Source organism: Balaenoptera physalus, assembly GCF_965194825.1.
Source record: "Balaenoptera physalus genome assembly, chromosome: 3".
Lineage (NCBI taxonomy): Eukaryota > Metazoa > Chordata > Mammalia > Artiodactyla > Balaenopteridae > Balaenoptera > Balaenoptera physalus.
In genome coordinates, this window is record NC_138890.1 from 170,159,781 (window position 1) to 170,180,799 (window position 21,019).

Sequence of the window (21,019 nt, forward strand, 5' to 3'; positions counted from 1 at the left end):
GTTGGTTAAAAAAAAAAGAAAGAAAGAAAGATGTTTTTAAAAACAATTAATCAGGCTTTTGGAAGCTGACTCGCATAAAACTCAAAATCATTAGACATTTCATAAATGAATCATTAATGTGATCTTCCTTCCCTACACCCTTTATACATTGTGATTAAACTTTGTTTCTCCAGAAGTATCTGTGGCAAGATCCAGCAGCGTAGAAGAGAAAAGGTGTGGTGGTAAGTTCTTTTTTTTAATTAATTTCAGGTATTTTCCAGTCATTTCTCTTCCCATATGTTTCATATGATGTTTCTGCTACTGGCCAAGAAAAAAATAAAATAAAACTGGAGAAACTCCTGAATCCAAACACCTTATATATTTTGGCAGTAGAAATGCTAAGGAGTCCATATTTGACATCTGGATCTGTGGTTCTCAGGGGGTCCTTAGACCAGCATCATCAGTATCACCTGGGAACTTGATAGAAATGCAGATTCTCAGGCTGCACCACCATCTACAGAGTCAGAACCTCCCTGAGAGGGCCCCAGCACTCTATGGCTTAATAAGCCCTTCAGGTGAGTCTAGTGCACATAAGCTTTATGGCCCAGTGATCTCGGTATTAGCTACAGTTAGATTTCCTATGAGTAAAACAGAATTCAACCATTTTCTTTATATTTAGAGTGCAAATCCATGGAAGCCAGCCTCAAATCTCCAAACTGCTGAAATGATAAAATGTCAGAATTTTATTATGGGCAAAAGGCTATACCTATATCTCCAGAGATATTTTTCTAACTTCCTGCAACCCTGAATGACAGAAATCACATTCTCTGGGTCAAATCCATAATGCTTGTGGACTTTCCCGTCTAGTTCTAGACTGTTTGGATGGGAGGGGCCGGCTGTCCATTGATCAGAGCCTAGCCCTGGTCCACCTTTGGTGTCAGAGCCAATAACCACACACAAGACCAGCATCTTCATGTGTGTAGCTGATGACTCTTCCTAACCATTTCTAACATAATCCATTCCAGCGGGAAGCCCCAGGCAGCTCAGCCCAACGGGCTTTGGTCTCTCACACTCAGAAGGAATCTGGATTTTCATTGGTGTGTTTTAGGAATGTACTTAGTTATTGACTACACTGATTAAGAGTCTGCTATCTGTTACGCTCTATCTGTTTAGTCAGCCATCTGTTACTCCATTTGTTCAATCATCTTTCCTGAGCACCCACTCTGTGTCAGTTTTGTGAGGGGTGTTGAGCTTACAGTGGGGACTCAAACAGCCCCAGCCCCTCTGGAACCAAAAGTCATATCTCAAGAGAGCCCTGTGCCTGAGAAGGGCAGTGTCTGGTGTCTGACTGGCTCAGTTCAGTGAGCCACTACTTGGGGATCCGGCTGCAAGATGAATGTTGGCTGGTTCACATAAACAGAATTATAGCTGTAGTATTTTTAGGTCAGCAGTCACTGTGTGCCAGACACCCTAGAGGTATCCTATTTCATCCTCACAAAGTGCGTTCGCGTGGGTGCCACAGCCCACTGTTCTTTACGTAAAATGCTTGGAGGTAGAGCAGGGTTCGGAAGTCAGCATTCTTCAGATTATAGATGGGTAATATGGGTCATATAAGGTATGACACCCCGAGGTCTGGGGGTCGCACTCCGTAACCAACCTCTTTAATGATGTTGCCGTGAAATGTGGGTGAAGTGAAGCTGCTAATCAATGCTTCTCCTGGTTCTGCAGCAAACGATCAGGTCAGGTCAGGCTTCGCTGCCAGGTGAGTGAAGAAAAGTCAGTTTTCAGAGAAATTTTCATTTGGGGAATTGTAGAGAAGGAATAGCAGTCACGTCTTTTTATCTGTATTTTATAAATAGGGATCATGAGGGTCAGAGAGATGAGGTCCACACAAACAGTCAAAGCGAAGCCAGCTTCGGATCCAGGCAGTGGGATCCCAGCGTGAGCTTTAAGCCCGGAGCACCACGGGAAAAGGGTCCTGGTGCTGAGGGTCCCAGAGGAGGGTATCTGGGGTATGCAGCCACAGCAGCCCTGGCCAGGCGACGCTCTTGGACAACACCCGGGGTCGCCATGGGAGCAGAGCTTGTAGAGAGTGTTCCTGCCCTGAGGGAGGTCAAGGCAGGACCTGGGGGCAGCCAGCGTGACTGGCCCTCCAGGCCTAACACAAGTTCAAAAACCACTTTCCTCGGCCAGCCTTCTCAGGGTTAAGATATGGGAGTCCTGCCAAGGCCTTGAGCACCCAGGAGAACATGATGCCAAAGGCTCATTGCATCCTAAAATGCAGCTTCTGCGTGTTTGAAACAGCTGTACCAAAGGCTGAACCAAATCAAGCCTTGAGGTGCTATTGATTCAATCATAGAAACTTTAATTACTCTATAATATTCAGAACCAATCATTTAGATCTTAGGCTGCTGACATTGACACAGCAGAGTAGGTGGGTAAGAGGTCAGATGGGGCTAATTGTGGGGCTGAGAGGTAAAAAGAATCACCTAGCAAGGAAGTTTGGGGATGCTTTTTTCAGTTTGTTGAAAAGAATCAAACTTTGCACAGAAAATCAGCCAATTGAATCGACTGGGTAGTTGGTCTCTATTCTAGCTTTACTGACCAAAATCAACAGCAAAAATCGTTGTATTCAAAGCAAAGAGCCACGCTAAGCAGATTCAAGAGATTTCATAGGCTCGATTTTTCTCTTATGCAGAAAAAATGTAGGCCTATTGAAATGTTCCAACTTAGCTATTTTTAGTTGCATGAGACACAAAGACTCATCATAAAGATGTCAGCTGGCCCCAGCCTTCCCCAGGCACCTGCAGGAATGATTCATTTGACCAATAACAAAGTACCTGCATAGGGAGAGTCATACATCTTCTATATATTATTTTATCAGTGCAGCAGAAGTACTTTTATCCATATGCTGCATTGACCCTGGGGGGTCCAAATGGCTAAAGTATCGAGAGATGACAACAGGTATGAAATCACTCTTGCTTATCTTGAGGGCAGCTTCAGGGTTAGAGTAGAAGCTTCTAGCGGTTGCTGGTAGAATGGCCCCTGGATGCTTTATCCAGCTGTCCCAGGTTCAGCCCTAGAGTCTTCAGACAAAATCAGGAACCGCCAAAGATTTAACAATTCCTTTCACTTTGTTAAACCAGTGACAGGATAATCAAGAAGTGAAAAACTGAGGTGGATGTCAGGGAGTGGGTGATATCTGTGGAATGTTCTAGTAAGGTGCTCCTGGATTATCCAGCTCCAGGTGCTGAAGACACCTGAGGCGCGTGTCAGGAGTCACCTGTTTGGAGTCTCAGCGTGGGTGGAGTAGGTTGGTGACGGTTCGCAGAGCACAGAGGACGAGGCTGCCTCCCCACGTGGTGTTCATCCGCCCCCTGGAGCGAATGTATCTCCCAGCGCCCAGGGCCCCGAAACACAGTGTCCAGGAACAGCAAAGGGGCACAGCTTAAAGGGAGAAGCTTAGAGGGTTTAGGGACGGATGAAGGGTGCTCCAGCTGTGCTGTGGATCCCAGGTGAGGCGAGCACAGCTCAGAGAGTCCTCGGGAGGAGCCCAGGTGTTTAAGGAGAAAACATCCCAGAACCTGGGTGTGGTAGACAAACTCACGGGTCTTCTCTCCCCGAGAGCCCCGGGGACCTCCCCACGTGGCCCAGCGGTCCCACCCGGCATTCACAGGGGTGCCCAGCAGGCATCTTCAGTGGTCCCTTTCGGGTGCAGGGAGAGCAAGGGTGTCACTCAGCCCTCTGGTGGTGCATGGAGGGGACACCTTGGGAGAAAAGCCAGATCCCCAGGATGTGCAGTGGAGACATAGGGCCAAGAACCCTTAGGCAACTGGTTAGCTATACGGTGCCAACACAGCATAGAAAAATTGAGGTCCTGTTTTGCTTTACCTGATTTTCAATAATCTCAGCTACATGGTCATGGCTCAGATGTTGTCTTTATTCCCTGAAAGGCTTAAAATTTTGATTGTAAGGTATTTTACCAACACACAGTGAATATCTTTTTTTCTTTTGTTGCTCTTTGTCAGAGATTAAGCAGTTCTTGGTTAAGCTACCTTGATGTCACTCAAACCAATCCTGTCTTAGAGACATGAGTCCATGTCAGCTCGTTTTGTCAACATTGTGTATTTATAACTCAAAGAAAATAACTTAAAGATGCTATTAGATAGAAAAAACACTAAAAAAAAGAGGGTCATTTCATGACCATCATATTCCTTTGACACAAATCCTTTGTTTCTTTGGAGTAAGCCATTTTCTTTATAAGGTCTCCAAAATACAATGTGAGTGAAAAAATGGTACCCAGGATAATATTTACAACACGCACACACAGCATGCAAGTGCGCAGAGTGTCTCTGGAAGAGCACAGGAGAAGGTGGTGACACTGGTTCCCTCTCAGAAAGAAAACAAGATTTATTCTTGTATATCCTTTTGCACTTTTTTTCATGCAATCAAATGTTATACAATATGTGTATCTTCATGTTCCAAAAAATGTAATGGAAAACATAAGAACGATAGAATCAGAACAAAATTTAAATAAAATGAAATGATAAAGGAGGGGGAAATAGTCGGGCTTGCAGGTGAGCAGTGATTGGAAGCACTAGATACATCCTTGCTTTGTTCCCGGGACACAGCCAGGCTGCAAGCAGGGACTCAGCCTGTTCAGGAAAATGGAAAACATGTTCCCTAGAAACACCCCCAGACCACAGATCATGCTACACTTGAAACAGAAGAACGGTCTCTTACAAGCCTTTAAAGAAAAAAGTGTGTCTGCCAGCGTATTGGGTGACCTTTAAAAGATCACCATATTATATGGTGGCTATAGTCCATAAGAGCGTTGACTTAAACTACACTGAGCTCGCTGCAGAGAAGTGTCTTGGCGGCCACGACATTTCAAAGGAAGGCCCTATGATTTCCTGAGTCTTAGAAGGAGTGTGGAGCTTTCCATTGCGTCCTTCTCTTTTTCTCTGAGCCCACTGAGCTGGGGAGGAGTGCATCCTTTTCCAGCGTGGCCTCATTTTTGATGTTGTCTTCCCAGAGTTCAACTTGTTCCACATGATCGCCGTGGGGCTCAGCAGCTCCATCCTGGGCTGCCTTCTTACGCTGCTTGTCTACACCTACTGCCAGCGGTACCAGCAGCAGTCCCACGATGCCACCGTCATCCACCCCGTTGCGCCCGCCCCTCTCAACACCAGCATAACTAACCACATCAACAAACTGGACAAGTATGACTCGGTGGAGGCCATCAAGGTAAGAGAACAGCAGCCTCCGCTGCAGCCAGGTGTGAAAAGACGGCAGGTGGACCCTGACGGCAAAGCTCCGTGGTGGTGGCATAGGTGACAGGGTGGGGGACAAGGTAAGTGGCTTCTCTTATTTTTTTTTTATTTTTATTTTACATTGAAGCATAGTTGATGAACAACATTGTGTTAGTTTCAGGTGTACAGCAAAGTGATTCAGTTATACATATACATGTATCTATTCTTCAAATTCTTTGGATGACCTGCCTTAGTTATTTATTTATTTATTTTTTAACATCTTTATTGGGGTATAATTGCTTTACAATGGTGTGTTAGTTTCTGCTGTATAACAAAGTGAATCAGCTGTACATATACATATATCCCCATATCTCCTCCCTCTTGCGTCTCCCTCCCACCCTCCCCATCCGACCCCTCCAGGTGGTCACAAGCACCGAGCTGATCTCCCTGTGCTATGCGGCTGCTTCCCACTAGCTATCTATTTTACATTTGGTAGTGTATATATGTCCATGCCACTCTCTCACTTCATCCCAGTTTACCCTTCCCCCTCCCCATGTCCTCAAGTCCATTCTCTATGTCTGCATCTTTATTCGTGCCCTACCGCTAGGTTCTTCAGAACCTTTTTTTTTTTAGATTCCATATATATGTGTTAGCTTATGGTATTTACTTCACTCAGTATGACAGTCTCTAGGTCCATCCACCTCACTACAAATAACTCAATTTTGTTTCTTTTTATGGCTGAGTAACATTCCATTGTATATATGTGCCACATCTTCTTTATCCATTCATCTGTCGATGGACACTTAGGTTGCTTCCATGTCCTGGCTATTGTAAATAGAGCTGCAATGAACATTGTGGTACATGACTCTTTTTGAATTATGGTTTTCTCAGGGTATATGCCCAGTAGTGGGATTGCTGGGTCATATGGTAGTTCTATTTTTACTCTTTTAAAGACCCTCCATACTGTTCTCCATAGTGGCTGTATATCAATTTACATTCCCACCAACAGTGCAAGAGGGTTCCCTTTTCTTCATACCCTCTCCAGTATTTATTGTTTGTAGATTTTTTGATGATGGCCATTCTGACTGGTGTGAGGTGATACCTCATTGTAGCTTTGATTTACATTTCTCTAGTGATTAGTGATGTTGAGCATCCTTTCATGTGTTTGTTGGCAATCTGTATATCTTCTTTGGAGAAATGTCTGTTTAGGTCTTCTGCCCATTTTTGGACTGGGTTGTTTGGTTTTTGATATGGAGCTGCATGAGCTGCTTGCATATTTTGGAGATTAATCCTTTGTCAGTTGCTACATTTGCAAATATTTTCTCCCATTCTGAGGGTTGTCTTTTCATCTTGTTTATGTTTTCCTTTGCTGTGCAAAAGCTTTTACGTTTCATTAGGTCCCATTTGTTTATTTTTATTTCCATTTCTCTAGGAGGTGGGTCAAAAAGGATCCTGCTGTGATTTATGTCATAGAGTGTCCTGCCTGTGTTTTCCCCCTAAGAGTTTTATAGTGTCTGGCCTTACATTTAGGTCTTTAATCCATTTTGAGTTTATTTTTGTGTATGGTGTTAGGGAGTGTTCTAATTTCTTTCTTTTACATGTAGCTGTCCAGTGTTCCCAGCACCACTTATTGAAGAGGCTGTCTTTTCTCCACTGTATATTCTTGCCTCCTTCATCAAAGATAAGGTGACCATATGTGCGTGGGTTTATCTCTGGGCTTTCTATCCTGTTCCATTGATCTATATTTCTGATTTTGTGCCATTACCATACTGTCTTGATTACTGTAGCTTTGTAGTATAGTCTGAAGCCAGGGAGTCTGTTTCCTCCAGGTCCGTTTTTCTTTCGGGGTCTTTTGTGTTTCCCTACAAATTGTGAAATTTTTTGTTCTATTTCTGTGAAAAATGCCATTGGTAGTTTGATAGGGATTGTATTGAATCTGCAGATTGCTTTGGGTAGTATAGTCATTTTCACAATGTTGATTCTTCCAATCCAAAAACATGGTATAACTTTCCATCTGTTTGTATCATCTTTAATTTCTTTCATCAGTGTCTTATAGGCCTTGCTTTTGTATCCATTCAGCCAGTCTATGTCTTTTGGTTGGAGCATTTAATCCATTTACATTTAAGGTAGTTATCGATATGTATGTTCCTATTACCATTTTCTTAATTGTTTTGGGTTTGTTATTGTCGGTCTTTTCCTTCTCTTGTGTTTCTTGCCTAGAGAAGTTCCTTTAGCATTGTTGTAAAGCTGGCTTGGTGGTGCTGAATTCTCTTAGCTTTTGCTTGTCTGTAAAGATTTTAATTTCTCTGTCGAATCTGAATGAGATCCTTGCTGGGTAGAGTAATTTTGGTTGTAGGTTTTTCCCTTTCATCACTTTAAATATGTCCTGCCATTCCCTTCTGTCTTGCAGAGTTTCTGCTGAAAGATCAGCTGTTAACCTAATGGGGATTCCCTTGTATGTTACTTGTTACTTTTCCCTTGCTGCTTTTTAATATTTTTTCTTTGTATTTAATTTTGATACTTTGATTAGTATGTGTCTTGGCGTGTTTCTCCTTGGATTTAGCCTGTATGGGACTCTCTGCGCTTCCTGGACTTGATTGACTATTTCCTTTCTCATATTAGGGAAGTTTTCAACTATAATCTGTTCAAAAATTTTCTCAGTCCCTTTCTTTTTCTCTTCTTCTTCTGGGACCCCTATAATTCGAATGTTCGTGTGTTTAATGTTTTCCCAGAGGTCTCTGAGATGGTCCTCAATTCTTTTCATTCTTTTTTCTTTATGCTGCTCTGTGGTAGTTATTTCCACTATTTTATCTTCCAGGTCACTTATCCGTTCTTCTGCCTCGGTTATTCTTCTATTGATTCCTTCTAGAGAATTTTTAATTTCATTTATTGTGCTGTTCATTATTGTTTGTTTGCTTTTTAGCTCTTCTAGGTCCTTGTTAAATGTTTCTTCTATTTTCTCCGTTTTATTTCCAAGATTTTGGATCATCTTTACTATCATTATTCTGAATTCTTTTTCAGGTAGACTGCCTATTTCCTCTTCATTTGTTTGGTGTGGTGGGTTTTTACCTTGCTCCTTCATCTGCTGCATATTTCTCTGTATTCTCATTTTGTTTAACTTACTGTGTTTGGGGTCTCCTTTTCGCAGGCTGCAGGTTCATAGTTCCCGTTGTTTTTGATGTCTGCCCCTAGTGGGTGAGGTTGGTTCAGTGGCTTGTGTAGGCTTCCTGATCAAGGGGACTGGTGCCTGTGTTCTGGTGGATGAGGCTGGATCTTGTCTTTCTGGTGGGCAGGACCGCATCCGATGGTGTGTTTTGGGGTGTCTGTGAACTTATTATGACTTTAGGTAGCTCCTCTGCTAATGGGTGGTGTTGTCTTCCTGTCTTGCTAGTTGTTTGGCATAGGGTGTCCAGCACTGTAGCTTGCTGGTCGTTGAGTGGAGCTGTGTCTTAGCGTTGAGATGAAGATCTCTGGGAGAGCTTTCACTGATTGATATTACATGGGGCTGGCAGGTCTCTGGTGGACCAATGTCCTGAACTTGGCTCTCCCACCTCTGAGGCTCAGGCCTGACACCCAGCCAGAGCACCAAGACCCTGTCAACCACGTGGCAGACATCTCAACAGCCACAAAGGGAGCAAGCAAGCATTTTTTGACGTGCCTTTTAAGCTTTGCTGTTCCTGTGAAAAGGTGGCTTCTCATATTGGGAATTAGGTTAAAAATGGGACATGGAAATGGCAACAAATAAAATGCTGGAAACTATCGAGTGATTGGTCACCATCCAGATCTGCCTCCGCTGTGCCTCAGCATCCAAAGAGCAGTCCCACCAAAAAGAAGCACTCCGTGCTGAGGACCTGCACATGCTGAGCAGTGAAATGAGGACTGGGATTGGTCAATCAGATATACAGATCCATTACAGGAACCCCCAGGACGGCATCCTGGGAACAATTGTTACATTATCATAAAGACTATCTTCTAATAACTTTGAAGCCTAATGAAGTTTCTTCAATTCTGTGTAATGTTGATGCTGGTGCGATTGGTGGGGGGAGGTGATGCATTGTGTTAAATTTCCTGAGTGGGTGATTAATAACCCAGTGTTTCACCCAGAAATTTAGAGTGAATGACCAGTCTCCTTCTTGTTCTAAGGAAGAAAAGGTGGAAAAGGGGTGAGCCTGACAGATCTAGGTTCATGAGTCACTTACCAGCCAGGTAGACTTCTCACAGGTATTCACAGTAACTGAGCCTCCATTTTTTTCCTTGGTGAATTGGAGATAATGAGAATAAAGTGAGGTAAATTATACACAATGCCTTGAACACTGCCTGGCAAAATAAAAGCGGTTTTTATTTGAGGCATTTTGCATCCTGGTTCAGAGTACAAGTTACTTACTTCTTTGAACCTTTAAAATGGGTTAACACTATGTATTCCTGTATCATTGTTGTGAGGTTTAAATGGACTAAGGTACATGAAGCCCAGCATCCAGCAAATAGGAGCTGTTGTTCTTACTGTGTCTACACAAGAGGTCAGGAATGTGGCTGGAAAGACATCACAGGCTCTTGTTACTGCACCCAACCTTCCCTACCACCCACATGAATGCAGGGAGTTCTCATGAGCTAAGTTACCTTCATTTTTTTCTTGTTTTTTTTTCTCTTTTCTTCTTCCATTGCAGTGTAGTTGATTTTCAATACTGTTAGTTTCTGGTGTACAGCAAAGTGATTCAGTTATACATACATATATTTTTCTGACTCTTTTTCATTATAGGTTATTACAAGATACTGAATCTAGTTCCCTGTGCTATACAGTAAATCCTTGCTTTTCATTTTATATATAACGGTGTGTATCTATTAATCCCATACTCCTCATTTATCCCTCCCCCACCTTTCCCCTTTGGTAACTGTAAGTTTGTTTTCTATGTCTGTGAGTCTATTTCTGTTTTGTAAATAAGTTCATTTGTATTATTTTTTAGATTCCACATATAAGTGATATCATATGATATTTGTCTTTGTCTGACTTACTTCACTCAGTATGATAATTTCTAGGTCCATCCACATTGCTGCAAATGGCAGTATTTCATTAAGTTACCTAAATTTTGATATTTCTGTTAAGTTGGTGGTTCCCCTTAATATTCTTAGGGAGTATTTTGATGCCCTCTCTCTGCTATGATGGTTTCCTTTGAAATTCAGTTCCTTCCCATGTGGGAGTACGGAATATCTTCAGCCCTTACAACTGCCACTGGTTGGAAGGTCTTGTGTGCTGGGAGCTGCAGTGTTCACACTTGCCCTCCCCACCCCCGCCATGAGGCACCCACGTGCACAGAGACGGAGCCAATTCACTTTTACTCATGGGCCCTACTTACAGCAGGATCCAGAGTCCATTGGCACCTTATACTGATCAGATGACAGAGCCAGGAAGTGAAGCACCAGGAATTAATAACGCCCCACACACCCTCTCAGAAACAAGCTCCCAGAGTGTGAGGAGGAACATGAGCTCCCCTGAGCAAGACTCTTCAAGAAGAAACCTCCAGGACCCAAGAATGCGTCCCCTCTCAATGTGATCCCAACCCGTCAGCTTATCTGTGGTGACTACTACTTCAAGCATCGGAAGATAATTTAGCTGGTCTTCTGTTCTCACTGAAGACCCAGTAGGCACTTCTTCAGAAATCTTGCTGCTCTGAAGGCAAAGTACTGCTGCCTAGCCTCTAATGAATCTTTCTAGAACTTTCTTCTGACTCCTTGCCCAGACAAGTCCTGGGTATTTGGGCATGCCTACGACCTCACATCTTTATTTTGGTCCTCTTAAAAGTTACCCTCTGTCTGGGACAGTTCAGCTCTTTAAAAGTATGGGTAACTTTCATGACTGTTAATGAGGAAGAGCATCTGTGTCAGAAATGGCCGCGGTAGTCATCTTCCAACAAGTGTAGAAAATGAAGAGAAATTAAGAATCTCATGCATTTATTTAAATATGTTCCTTCAAAATCTCTTACCAATGTACCATGACAATCCCAAAGCTGCTTAAACACCTACTCAGTTATAAGTGGTAATATTCAAAGTGTTTATGAATTTGAAATCACTAGAGTTTTAGGTTTCCAGGAGATTTTGATTTAGGTTTTCTAACACTTGGAAACTTCCTGACTAAAGTTCAAAAGTAGACTTTCTGAGTAAAGCTCAAAAGTAGTCTGGTCTGAAAACCTACCAGCCTCATTCTAGTTACCAGGGAAGTCCTCAGCAAATGATGTGAGGAAGCAACTGAGAAGTGAGAAAACATATTTTAAAATAATGGAGCCTTAGGAGAGAGCTCGAATTCCACATACAGTGGGCTCTTGAACAATACTGAACTGTGCAGGTCTACTTATATGCAGATTTTTTCAATACAGTAAGTCCCCTACATACGAACGAGTTCTGTTCTGAGAGTGTTTCATAAGTCCAATTTGTTCATAAGTCCAACAAAGTTAGCCTAGGTACCCAACTAACACAATCGGCTATATAGTACTGTACTGTAATAGGTTTATAATACTTTTCACACAAATAATACATAAAAAACAAACAAAACACAAAAAGTAAACACTTGAATCTTACAGTATAGTACCTTGAAAAGTACAGTAGTACAGTACAACAGCTGGCATCCAGGGGCTGGCATCGAGTGAACAGGCAAGAAATAAAGATGTTGTACCACTGTACTCTATACAGTACTGTACAGTAAAGTACACAAAAGCACAACCACTTGTAGAGGATGCACACATGTGACAATGTACGCCAGACACGTGAACTAACTTACGTGATTGGACATGGGAACGCATGTTTGCATCTTTGAAAGTTCGCAACTTGAAGGTTCGTATGTAGGGACTTACTGTATAAAATACTACGGTACTACACGATCGGAGGTTGGTTGAATCCAGGATGCAGCACTGCGGGTACAGGGGAACCTCAGATATGGAGGAACCATGGATCTGGAGGGAAGACTATAAGTTATACTCTGGTTTTCGACTTCGAGGAGGGTCGGCACCCCTAACACTCGCGTTGTTCAAGGGTCAACTGTAATTGTCTCCTAACTATAGTCTCTTTCTGAAATACTACTTACTGAATATTCCTAAATCTTCTATTTCATTTTTTACAGGCATTTAACAAAAACAACTTGATCTTAGAGGAAAGAAACAAATACTTCAACCCGCATCTCACTGGGAAGACGTATTCTAATGCCTACTTTACAGATCTCAATAACTATGATGAGTACTAAGAGTTCTTCTATTTTTGGCTTCCTGTAACTTCCCCAGCTCCTCAAGGCCTGTGCTCCCTGACTGCCCATGTCTCCAAGACTTCAGAGATGGAGTTTGGATACATCTCAAGTGCATTTCAAGCCACGAGTGTCCCATTGCTGCCAAAAAGACACATTCTTAAAAGCAACAAAAATCTAATCGTGAAAATCTGGTCTACAATTCTTGATCATTGTTTAATGAGCCATGGTGTGCAGGTTTCTTTTATTGTGTTCAGTCCATTTTTCTAACAAGTCAGTTGTTTTCTTGAGCTTTTTCATAACTGTACCACCCACAATGGAAGGGGTCTTTAGAAATATGAACATCTTCTTGACCTTGAGCGTAAATCTTCATGATGTTTTAATTCAAGAAAATAGGCACTTTATATGAGAGCTTCCCCACCTCCACACGGTTTATAGTATTGATAAAATGAAGAATCTGAATGTGGCCATACAATGACTCACCATGGATCTCCATCTTCTCAATCTGGATGATACCGTGTGTGTTTGGACTTGGAATGCTTCTTGCCTGAGGACGCCCAGGGATTCAACCTGGCTTATATCTTCAAAGGTGATGGTATTAGGTGTGAGATGCCCTACCCTTGGTCTTGCTGCCGTTACTGTATTGTCCCTGGGGGAGGTGAGTGTAAAGAACAGAGGTACAGACACGATGAAGGGGGAACGTGTTCTACATGCTGTTGTGAAGCTCGCCTTCTTCTGACTTGTGGATTTCATGGCATTTCAGGGAGTTCCTTGTCGCGCATCGGCCTGGTAGCCCACCTGTCTGGTCCACAGTAACATCGTAAAGAACCACTCTGTAAAATAACCACTTGTTTAGCATTTGGATAACAGACTCTACACCTCCCCTCTCTCTGCAAAGAAAAATCTTGAACATTCATGATACTAATGAGGGAAGTATTGAAAGGACTGAAATATAATTGAAAACAACTTTTTTTATTTTCCATGTTACAGAAAGTATTGAAAAACCTGACATTTAATGAAAAGCAACTTTTTTATTTTCCGTCTCCCTGATAGAACTAATGTATGGCCATCAGCCCCTACCAAGAGCATTAATGATGTGTAAAGCTGGCTTTCTGCAGCTTGTGGCTGTACATATTGAAGTGCTCCCCAAGTACCAAGCTGTCATTTGCTGCCTCTAGTTCAGGTGAGGAGGAGATGTTTAGCTCTGGTGCCTCTTGTTTTTTATCTCAGTGCTGCTTTGCCATCCATCCACTCCCACTTCTCCCTGCATGGGGGCAACAGCATTTCAAGAAGTACCTTGAGAAGTCAGGGTGTTTGCAAGTAAGGTTTTTAATGATCCCATGGTTCTGAGCTTCGATCATTCATAAGCATTTCAGGGTGTTATGATACTATTCAGAGGGGTCCCCAGGAGAAAAAAAAAAACAGGATAAATTACTCGCAAAAAACTGATGCATAACATAGGGCAGTTGGTTGAATAATTGAAAGTAAGAACAAGATTGAAATTATTCATTGTATGCCTCAGGGTGTCGTGATAAAGGACTGGGTGGACATAAAAACATGTTCTTATTGATAAATGAACCTTCAGATCTGAGAAAACTTACAGTGTGGGCATTGAGGGACACAGACTTTTAGCCTACATAGGTTGGTTAGGTGTTCACCCTATCCAATTTAAAGATTTGAAAAATCCTATGTTTAGTAATGAATGTTAGCGAGTTCAAAATATTCTTATATGCCCAAATTTTCAGAAACGGCTCTACTAAAATTAAAGTCTAAATTGCAGTTGGGCTCTGGGAGGTCTGATAGATTTCAAATGAATGATTTTCCGGGTCTTTCCAGTGGGAAGTGCATGCTACATCTCCCGTATTCCTTGTATGCTGTATGAGATTGCTCTGTTTCTACGCAAAGTCCACACTTAGGAAGTGAAATTTAGCCAGATAGTTTTCTAATTGTCCTTGGGTTGGATTTTCATTGGATGCTTCAACCTGTCTCATCACTTTCCTATTAGAAAAATGTCCTCATTTGTGTAGCACATTTTAGCCGGTTTTTTAATTCCTCCCCCGCAATATTTTCAAAGCTTAAAAGTTCATTCTCTTTCCCCTAGGAAAGAGGATATTGATATTTCAAAAAAGCATCACTGGTCTTGATGGGAAATGCTTCCCAAATGACATCAAAGTTGGTCTCTAATCAATCTTGTGCAATGACTAGGGAAACCACCCTTCCCTACAACAGAATTTTTGTATTGTTGATTACATAAATCTTTACAATTATCACTGAAAAGAAGTTCACTCATTTTTGTTCCCTGGCACTCTATTCAAAAGAAAATTGTTCTCCTCTCTCTCTCGTCCTCCTTCCCTCCCTCCATTCCTCCTTCTTACTTAACAGGATATCAATTTGTTTAGTTTTAGCTATAATCCAAGTATTTTAAGCATCTATGGAATAACTTTTGTTTTCCCGTCAGTGTAGAGCTGTTGCTTATGTGTCTATGCTTCCCCTCTGTACTCCTCATCAAGCCCCCATGTGATGGGCTTTCACATTGGTACCTACCGCTTCTGCTGGAACCTTCATAAAGCACCTCTTCCTTAGGCTGGGATGGTTGGGATTCCTGGCAACACTTGTCACATTTTAAATTACTGTGTGACTTCTTCATTCTCTTTATCTTTTCCCTCCCTCCCTCCCTTCCTTCCTTCCTTCCTTCCTTTCTTTCTGGTACAAGCGGTGCAGATAGAGACTAATATTTTTAAATTGCATGTCTCTGAGCCTAACATCAAATGACATTAATCACAGTTTAATTTCTAGGGTTATTTCTGGATACAATTGAAGTTTGGCTGGTTTTCATTAGGAAACTGGCTTTAATCTCACATTTAAGTTCTTTGGAAGTGATTCCCCGTGCTCAGTGCTTTCTCTAGACTAGACTAGTCACTGTCTAATATCAACCCTGCAGTGCCACAGAATCCCTGCTTGCTGCATAGCGGGTGGCCTTCCCCAAATAGCTCTGAAGATGATGGCTTTGATGACACTGAGGGCTTTGTCACCCCAAATGACATGGACTCCATGAATTCTGAGGTGCTCTGGGGGCACAGGATCAGCCTCTGTTGCATGAAGACCCAGCATCCCCAGACTTGGGTGTTTCCTTACCCAGTTTTCTGACTTGCTTTAGGCACGTTTCTGTGCTGCTGCCCCTGGAAACTTATGGGAGGTTCTGAGCTTCCCTGCTCCTTCAGAGACATTTCACTAAGCCTATAGATTCTGACTAGAATCAGCATTAATACTGGGAAAAAAGAGGGTTCCCTGTGTGTGTCAAGCGTGGGCAGAGATTTTAAAGGAACTGAAAGGAGTAAAGGGTGAGTGGACGTGAGGGCTCCCTGCCGTGGAGAAGCCTATGTCCCCAGGAAGGTTCAGCCCATGGGAACGGAGTGAGCCAGGGGTCTGGCGCCATTGACTCACCAGTGATGCAAAGAGAAAGGAAGCGAATGTGGGAGAAGGTGACCTTGAAAAGAAGGGGACCTGGTCTCTCCCAGCCGAGTGTCCTGGACAGTCCCAGGTGGGGACCCACGATCCGCTTGCACAGCCCTGTGGGCTGATCCCTGGATCTTCCGGGATCAACTACCCAGAGTGCAGGCGAAGGTGCCTCTATTTCCTTATTTATTTGCAAAAGGGTGAAATTCATAGGAATCAAAGCCTGTGTGGTGAGACTTCCCACTGGAATCTTTGGTAGAGTTCGTGAGTCACATGCCTTCAAAGTTATGGACAAAGTCTCAGCAGGGGAATCCCAGGGGCTACCTGAAGGGATGCTGTTTGTGTATCCGCAGATCAAAGGAGATTTTATTTAAAGATGTATCAAGTCTGCACTCAGCTAGTCATTTTGTGTAAACACGTACTTAACGCACATTGGAGGTGCAGCCTCCATAGTGTCTGAATTTACAAATATCCCAGTGCCCCTTTATGAGATTTCCCTCACTTTTAGAATCAATCATGTCCATTACCCCAACACTGTCAAACCACCTTCAGCATTGACTTAGCCCTGCGGCATCAACTTTCCTTAGCCCCAGGGTGTCTTTTATATTTCAGTGGAGTTTTCTTATGTGTGGCATTTTGGGGTAACTATATTTAATTCTGTCTTTCTGTTTCAAAAAGTGACTCTGGAACATCTATCCAGAGGCAACAGGTAGGGTAGCAGTAGTGGATGCCAAGCACTGAGTCTGACTCCAAGCCGCTGCTCTCCATGTGGCAAGGCTGTGCTTAAATCCCACAGCTCCAATCGTCCTCGTTCATGAAGGCAGGGAATTAAAACACTAACCTTAAATCTACTCATATGCAAACTCTCTTCTCTTATTTTTTAAGATGATGCAAATTGGAGTACACAGATCTCATTGGCCATGCCCAGCACGTTTATTCCTTCTACTGTTTCTATCATGTCATGGTAATTTATGTTGGCTTGCTGATTCATGTTGACATGACATTACCAAAATTGATTACCTCTGATTACCTATCCTTAACTATTATCAGACACTAGAAAGCCATTCTGATCAATGGGTGTGAAGTGGGAGAACATTCATTTTGGCCTGAGAAATGTACAAAAGGGAATGCCAAATATTTCAAGTGTATTACCATGTAAGATAAAATATTTGGAGACCAGTGGCCATTGTTGAATTTATTTCTGCTGTTCTCTCCTATTGAAGTCATTAATATTAGTTGATTTAAAGATGTTTTGTGACTCTATAAATATAGAACCAATGCATTCTGGTTATCCATTTTGATAACCTGATAAAACACAAGAAAATATATTGCTTTCATCCTTGCTTATTTTCTCTTTTGGAAATTGAAAAGTAACGAACAAGACGTAAAGTTGGACTATTGGCAGGGATATTTTAAAATGACTATTCCATACTCTTTTTTATGGTTTTATGTTAAAGATGTGTTATAGATATTTTTGTAGCAGATGGATCAAAGTGGGATTTTTTTTAATGATCATAAGTTGCATCATCAAAAATTTGGTACATGTTTCAGAAGCATTAGGAATGGCGACCTGTTCTCTTCTGAAAATGTAAGTTCATATTGCAAAGGGTCTAAGAGCATCATCAAAACCAAAATCAGGGCTTCCCTGGTGGCACAGTGGTTGAGAATCTGCCTGCCAATGCAGGGGACACGGGTTCGAGTCCTGGTCTGGGAAGATCCCACATGCCACAGAGCAACTAGGCCCGTGAGCCACAACTACTGAGCCTGTGCGTCTGGAGCCTGTGCTCCGCAACAAGAGAGGCCGCGATAGTGAGAGGCCCGAGCACCGCGATGAAGAGTGGCCCCCGCTTGCCGCAACTAGAGAAAGCCCTCGCACAGAAACGAAGACCCAGCACAGCCAAAAATAAATAAATAAATAAATTTATAAAAACAAAACAAAACAAAATCAGAGCCTGACATGAATGTACTGTTCCTAGTGAAAGCTGTCTCATATAGTATTTTCTAAAGACCATATTAGTTCTGCCATAGAAAAGAAAAAAAAAAAACCAAAAAACTATCAAGCGTATTACCCATGATTCATTACCAATTCTCATTCAGGCAAACATGTTTTACTTTGCTGCCATGATGACGGTAACTAGTGAAAGATACTTTAAGACCAGAAGGGAGAAAAATTGAGATAGAAGACCACTCTATGGTATTTCTTAAACTAACATGTTGGATGGGCAATAAAATTCATTCCACCTCTTCCATATCAGTCAGAAATCTGAGGCCAGCAGTTCAAACACGATCCTGTTCTTTCTCAGATTTTTGGCAACTTAATGCCAAAAATGGCCCAAATATTAGAGTTCAAAATGATCCCCGTTTTAGATAAATACAAGCTGGGAGAGCAAAATCTGGATTCCAGAAAATCCAAACTATCCTCCTAACATGTCACTAAGAAAGAGCCTGATTAGTAAGTGCAGATGGTTTAATTTCCTATTAAAAGCTGCCAGTGCCTTGTTTAAGATAATGATTTATCATTTCATCTGGATATTATTGGTTGAAAGCAGAGGACTGATTGGCTATACTTTGAAGAAAATCATTCTTATATGCCTCTTTGAACTCAGGAATAGAAAATGAACAAGAAGCACATCATTGTCAGATGTGATTTCCACCCGCACTGGGGCTATGATGCCAGAATGGGTGCCACGGTGTGTTCAGAATTTAGGTGAACCCAGCCTTCCAGAAACTGACATCACTTTAATTTTACATTTTCCAAAAAACACCTTAACGTTTGTTCTGTAGTAGGAATGTCAATGGGATGCCTATAGAAGTTAGAGGGTTTTGTTACTGTCTGTCTTCAGGCAAGTCTGTAGATACAGGAAAATCAGACATAAGCTGGTGATGACTGACACAGATATGGTGAGTAGAATGAGAACCACCTAGAATATTGCCTGCTGTTTGTTTGTTTGTTTGAAGTCAATGTCGAAACTGCTTCGTAAGTTCACAAAGTTTTCATTCTTAATTTGGGTTAAGAAAGTTAACAGTGTTTTCTCTGCTAAATTTGATTCCTTTTCCCCTGTACCATGACCGTTGGCCAAAATCAAACTTGAACTTATGCACTTTGGAAGAAAGCACACTATGAACATTCAACACAAGCACCTACATCCACCACCAAAATTCTACACTGTCTGCAAGGGAAGTGTACAAACTTGGTCCAATGTAGGATTCTTCAAAAGTGTGTTAACTAAATTTGTGTGTTATGCCACTTGATGGGACTTTTGAAGATGTTATGAAATGTTAAATGCCTCATTCTGTGTTAATTTGCTGTTGCTGTTCTGTGATACAAAATAAACTTATTTGGGATTGTTTCATTTTTTTTCATGGAACCTTCTCTGAAGCCACCTTGACCCCTTGGTAAACTTACAGAAAGTTACTGATCTTGAAATTAATTTTTAAAAGACCATATATATTAATCATAATGGAGCTTTTTTAGAATGAGGTAGCACTGTCTCCCCTTTACTGGAATGAGAAAAACAGAGCTTTGGTTGCCCTGGTGGAATGCTTGTGGATTTCTGGGTATTCCCCCTCAGGACCAATGGGGGATGGGGGTTTTTCAGTCCTTACATTTGACTTTCAAGGTTTCACTGGAAACCTTGTTGTTAAAAATGTGTAATACCGATTTCCAGTGGTCTTCATTTTTTTCTGTTTATCAATTCACTGGTCTTAAATGCTCACTTGAGAGCTGTCCAGGTCTATATCTACAAAAGTTGTTTAATGACACCTGGTAGATACATTGTTTTCAAAATCAGTTTAAGACACCAGCTGAGGCAGTGCAGGCAGGGCACCCATTGCCCGCTGCCCTGGACCAATGTCAGAAGTTCAGGGAAGGGGCGGGCAGGTGTCTCCCAACAAGTCAGCAGAAACCAACTCTCACGGGCTCCCAGCCTCAACTCAGAGGAAAACAGGCATATTTTTGAGCTGGTATCCCCAAAGTGAAAGTGTCCCGCTCACTCACTGCTCTTGGCAAATTGCCAGGTTCTATAACCCAAACCTCTGCATCTTTTATGAATAATAAATTCATGAAGGATGATCCCGAGTATTGCCAACCGTCCCCCAAGCTTCCTTCCATACCAGCCCCCTCTTCATCTATATCTGCCAACATTTTGGGGACAAAATAAGAGAATCCTGATTATGTACAGTAAAAAATGTATTATATTTTTTGTACTTAAGCTTTATGTAAATAGTCTGTCTCATTCCATTGTAAGTTAGCATTGAAATAAATTCCACCATTTAGGAAACAATTTAGTGGCATTTTTCTTTGCGTAGCCTCAGTGGCCCCTGTGTCCCCAGATGTGCTGAGGCGCGATCACTACTTGAAGGAGAGCGTTTCATTGGAGTGAGACTGCAGACGACCTCTGGGGAAAACCCCATAACACGCTCCTATGTGATCAGATGCCACAGCCTCTTGCGTGGAGGCCAAGACAGGACCAACCAACTTCGTGATGATTCTGTGACGCCGTAAACAACTTTTACAAGTATTTCTATGGACAATAGGAAGTGTGGGCCAAGGAAAATCGATCAGGATTTTCATTTACAAGGAGTTGATAACCTGTACTGTTGATGATCGGTTTGCTGTTATATTAAGCTCGCCTTCTCTACAGCACACCATATTCCATTCTTCCTTGCATAAAACAAGGTTTTTCTAGAATGAACCACTGACTATTAGCATGAACACAGCTAGAAGATGCCTGAAAGATGTATTTCAGTATTCATGATCCCATTACATCTCCTTCTCTCTCTCCATATACACACACACACACATATACATCTAATATATACTCACATACATGTATATATAAACATACATGTGTATAATTGCACATATATATAATTTCCAGTTGAGCACAAAGCTGAAAGGCCCATTTAATATGGATACGAATATTAACATAATAAAATAAAGCTATACAAAAATATAAACTAGCGAAGCACGTGATAATGATTAACCTACTTTTAACCCCAACTAATGAAATATTAATTTTTAAAATCTGTCTTTACCCAGATGATCCAGGCTGACTACACATTAAAAGACTTCTCTGCTTTTGGAAGGTTGGATGTCCTTTAGTGC

General features: G+C 41.9%; 1 protein-coding gene across 5 annotated transcripts in view; it reads left to right on the plus strand.

The window, feature by feature from the left end:
- Nucleotides 1–21,019, plus strand: part of SEMA5A (semaphorin 5A) — a 537,896-nt gene that overhangs the window by 473,592 nt on the left and 43,285 nt on the right. For 4 of the 5 annotated variants that reach the window (XM_082454374.1, XM_082454372.1, XM_082454373.1 and 1 more), the window contains 3 exons: nt 174–221; nt 5,015–5,226; nt 12,340–20,195. In XM_082454374.1, coding sequence (XP_082310500.1) covers nt 174–221; nt 5,015–5,226; nt 12,340–12,459 — 380 coding nt within the window. In that variant the 3' untranslated portion in view covers nt 12,460–20,195. Of the gene's footprint in view, nt 1–173; nt 222–5,014; nt 5,227–12,339; nt 20,196–21,019 lie in introns of those variants that run through there. The other variant, XM_082454375.1, reaches the window with a different exon arrangement.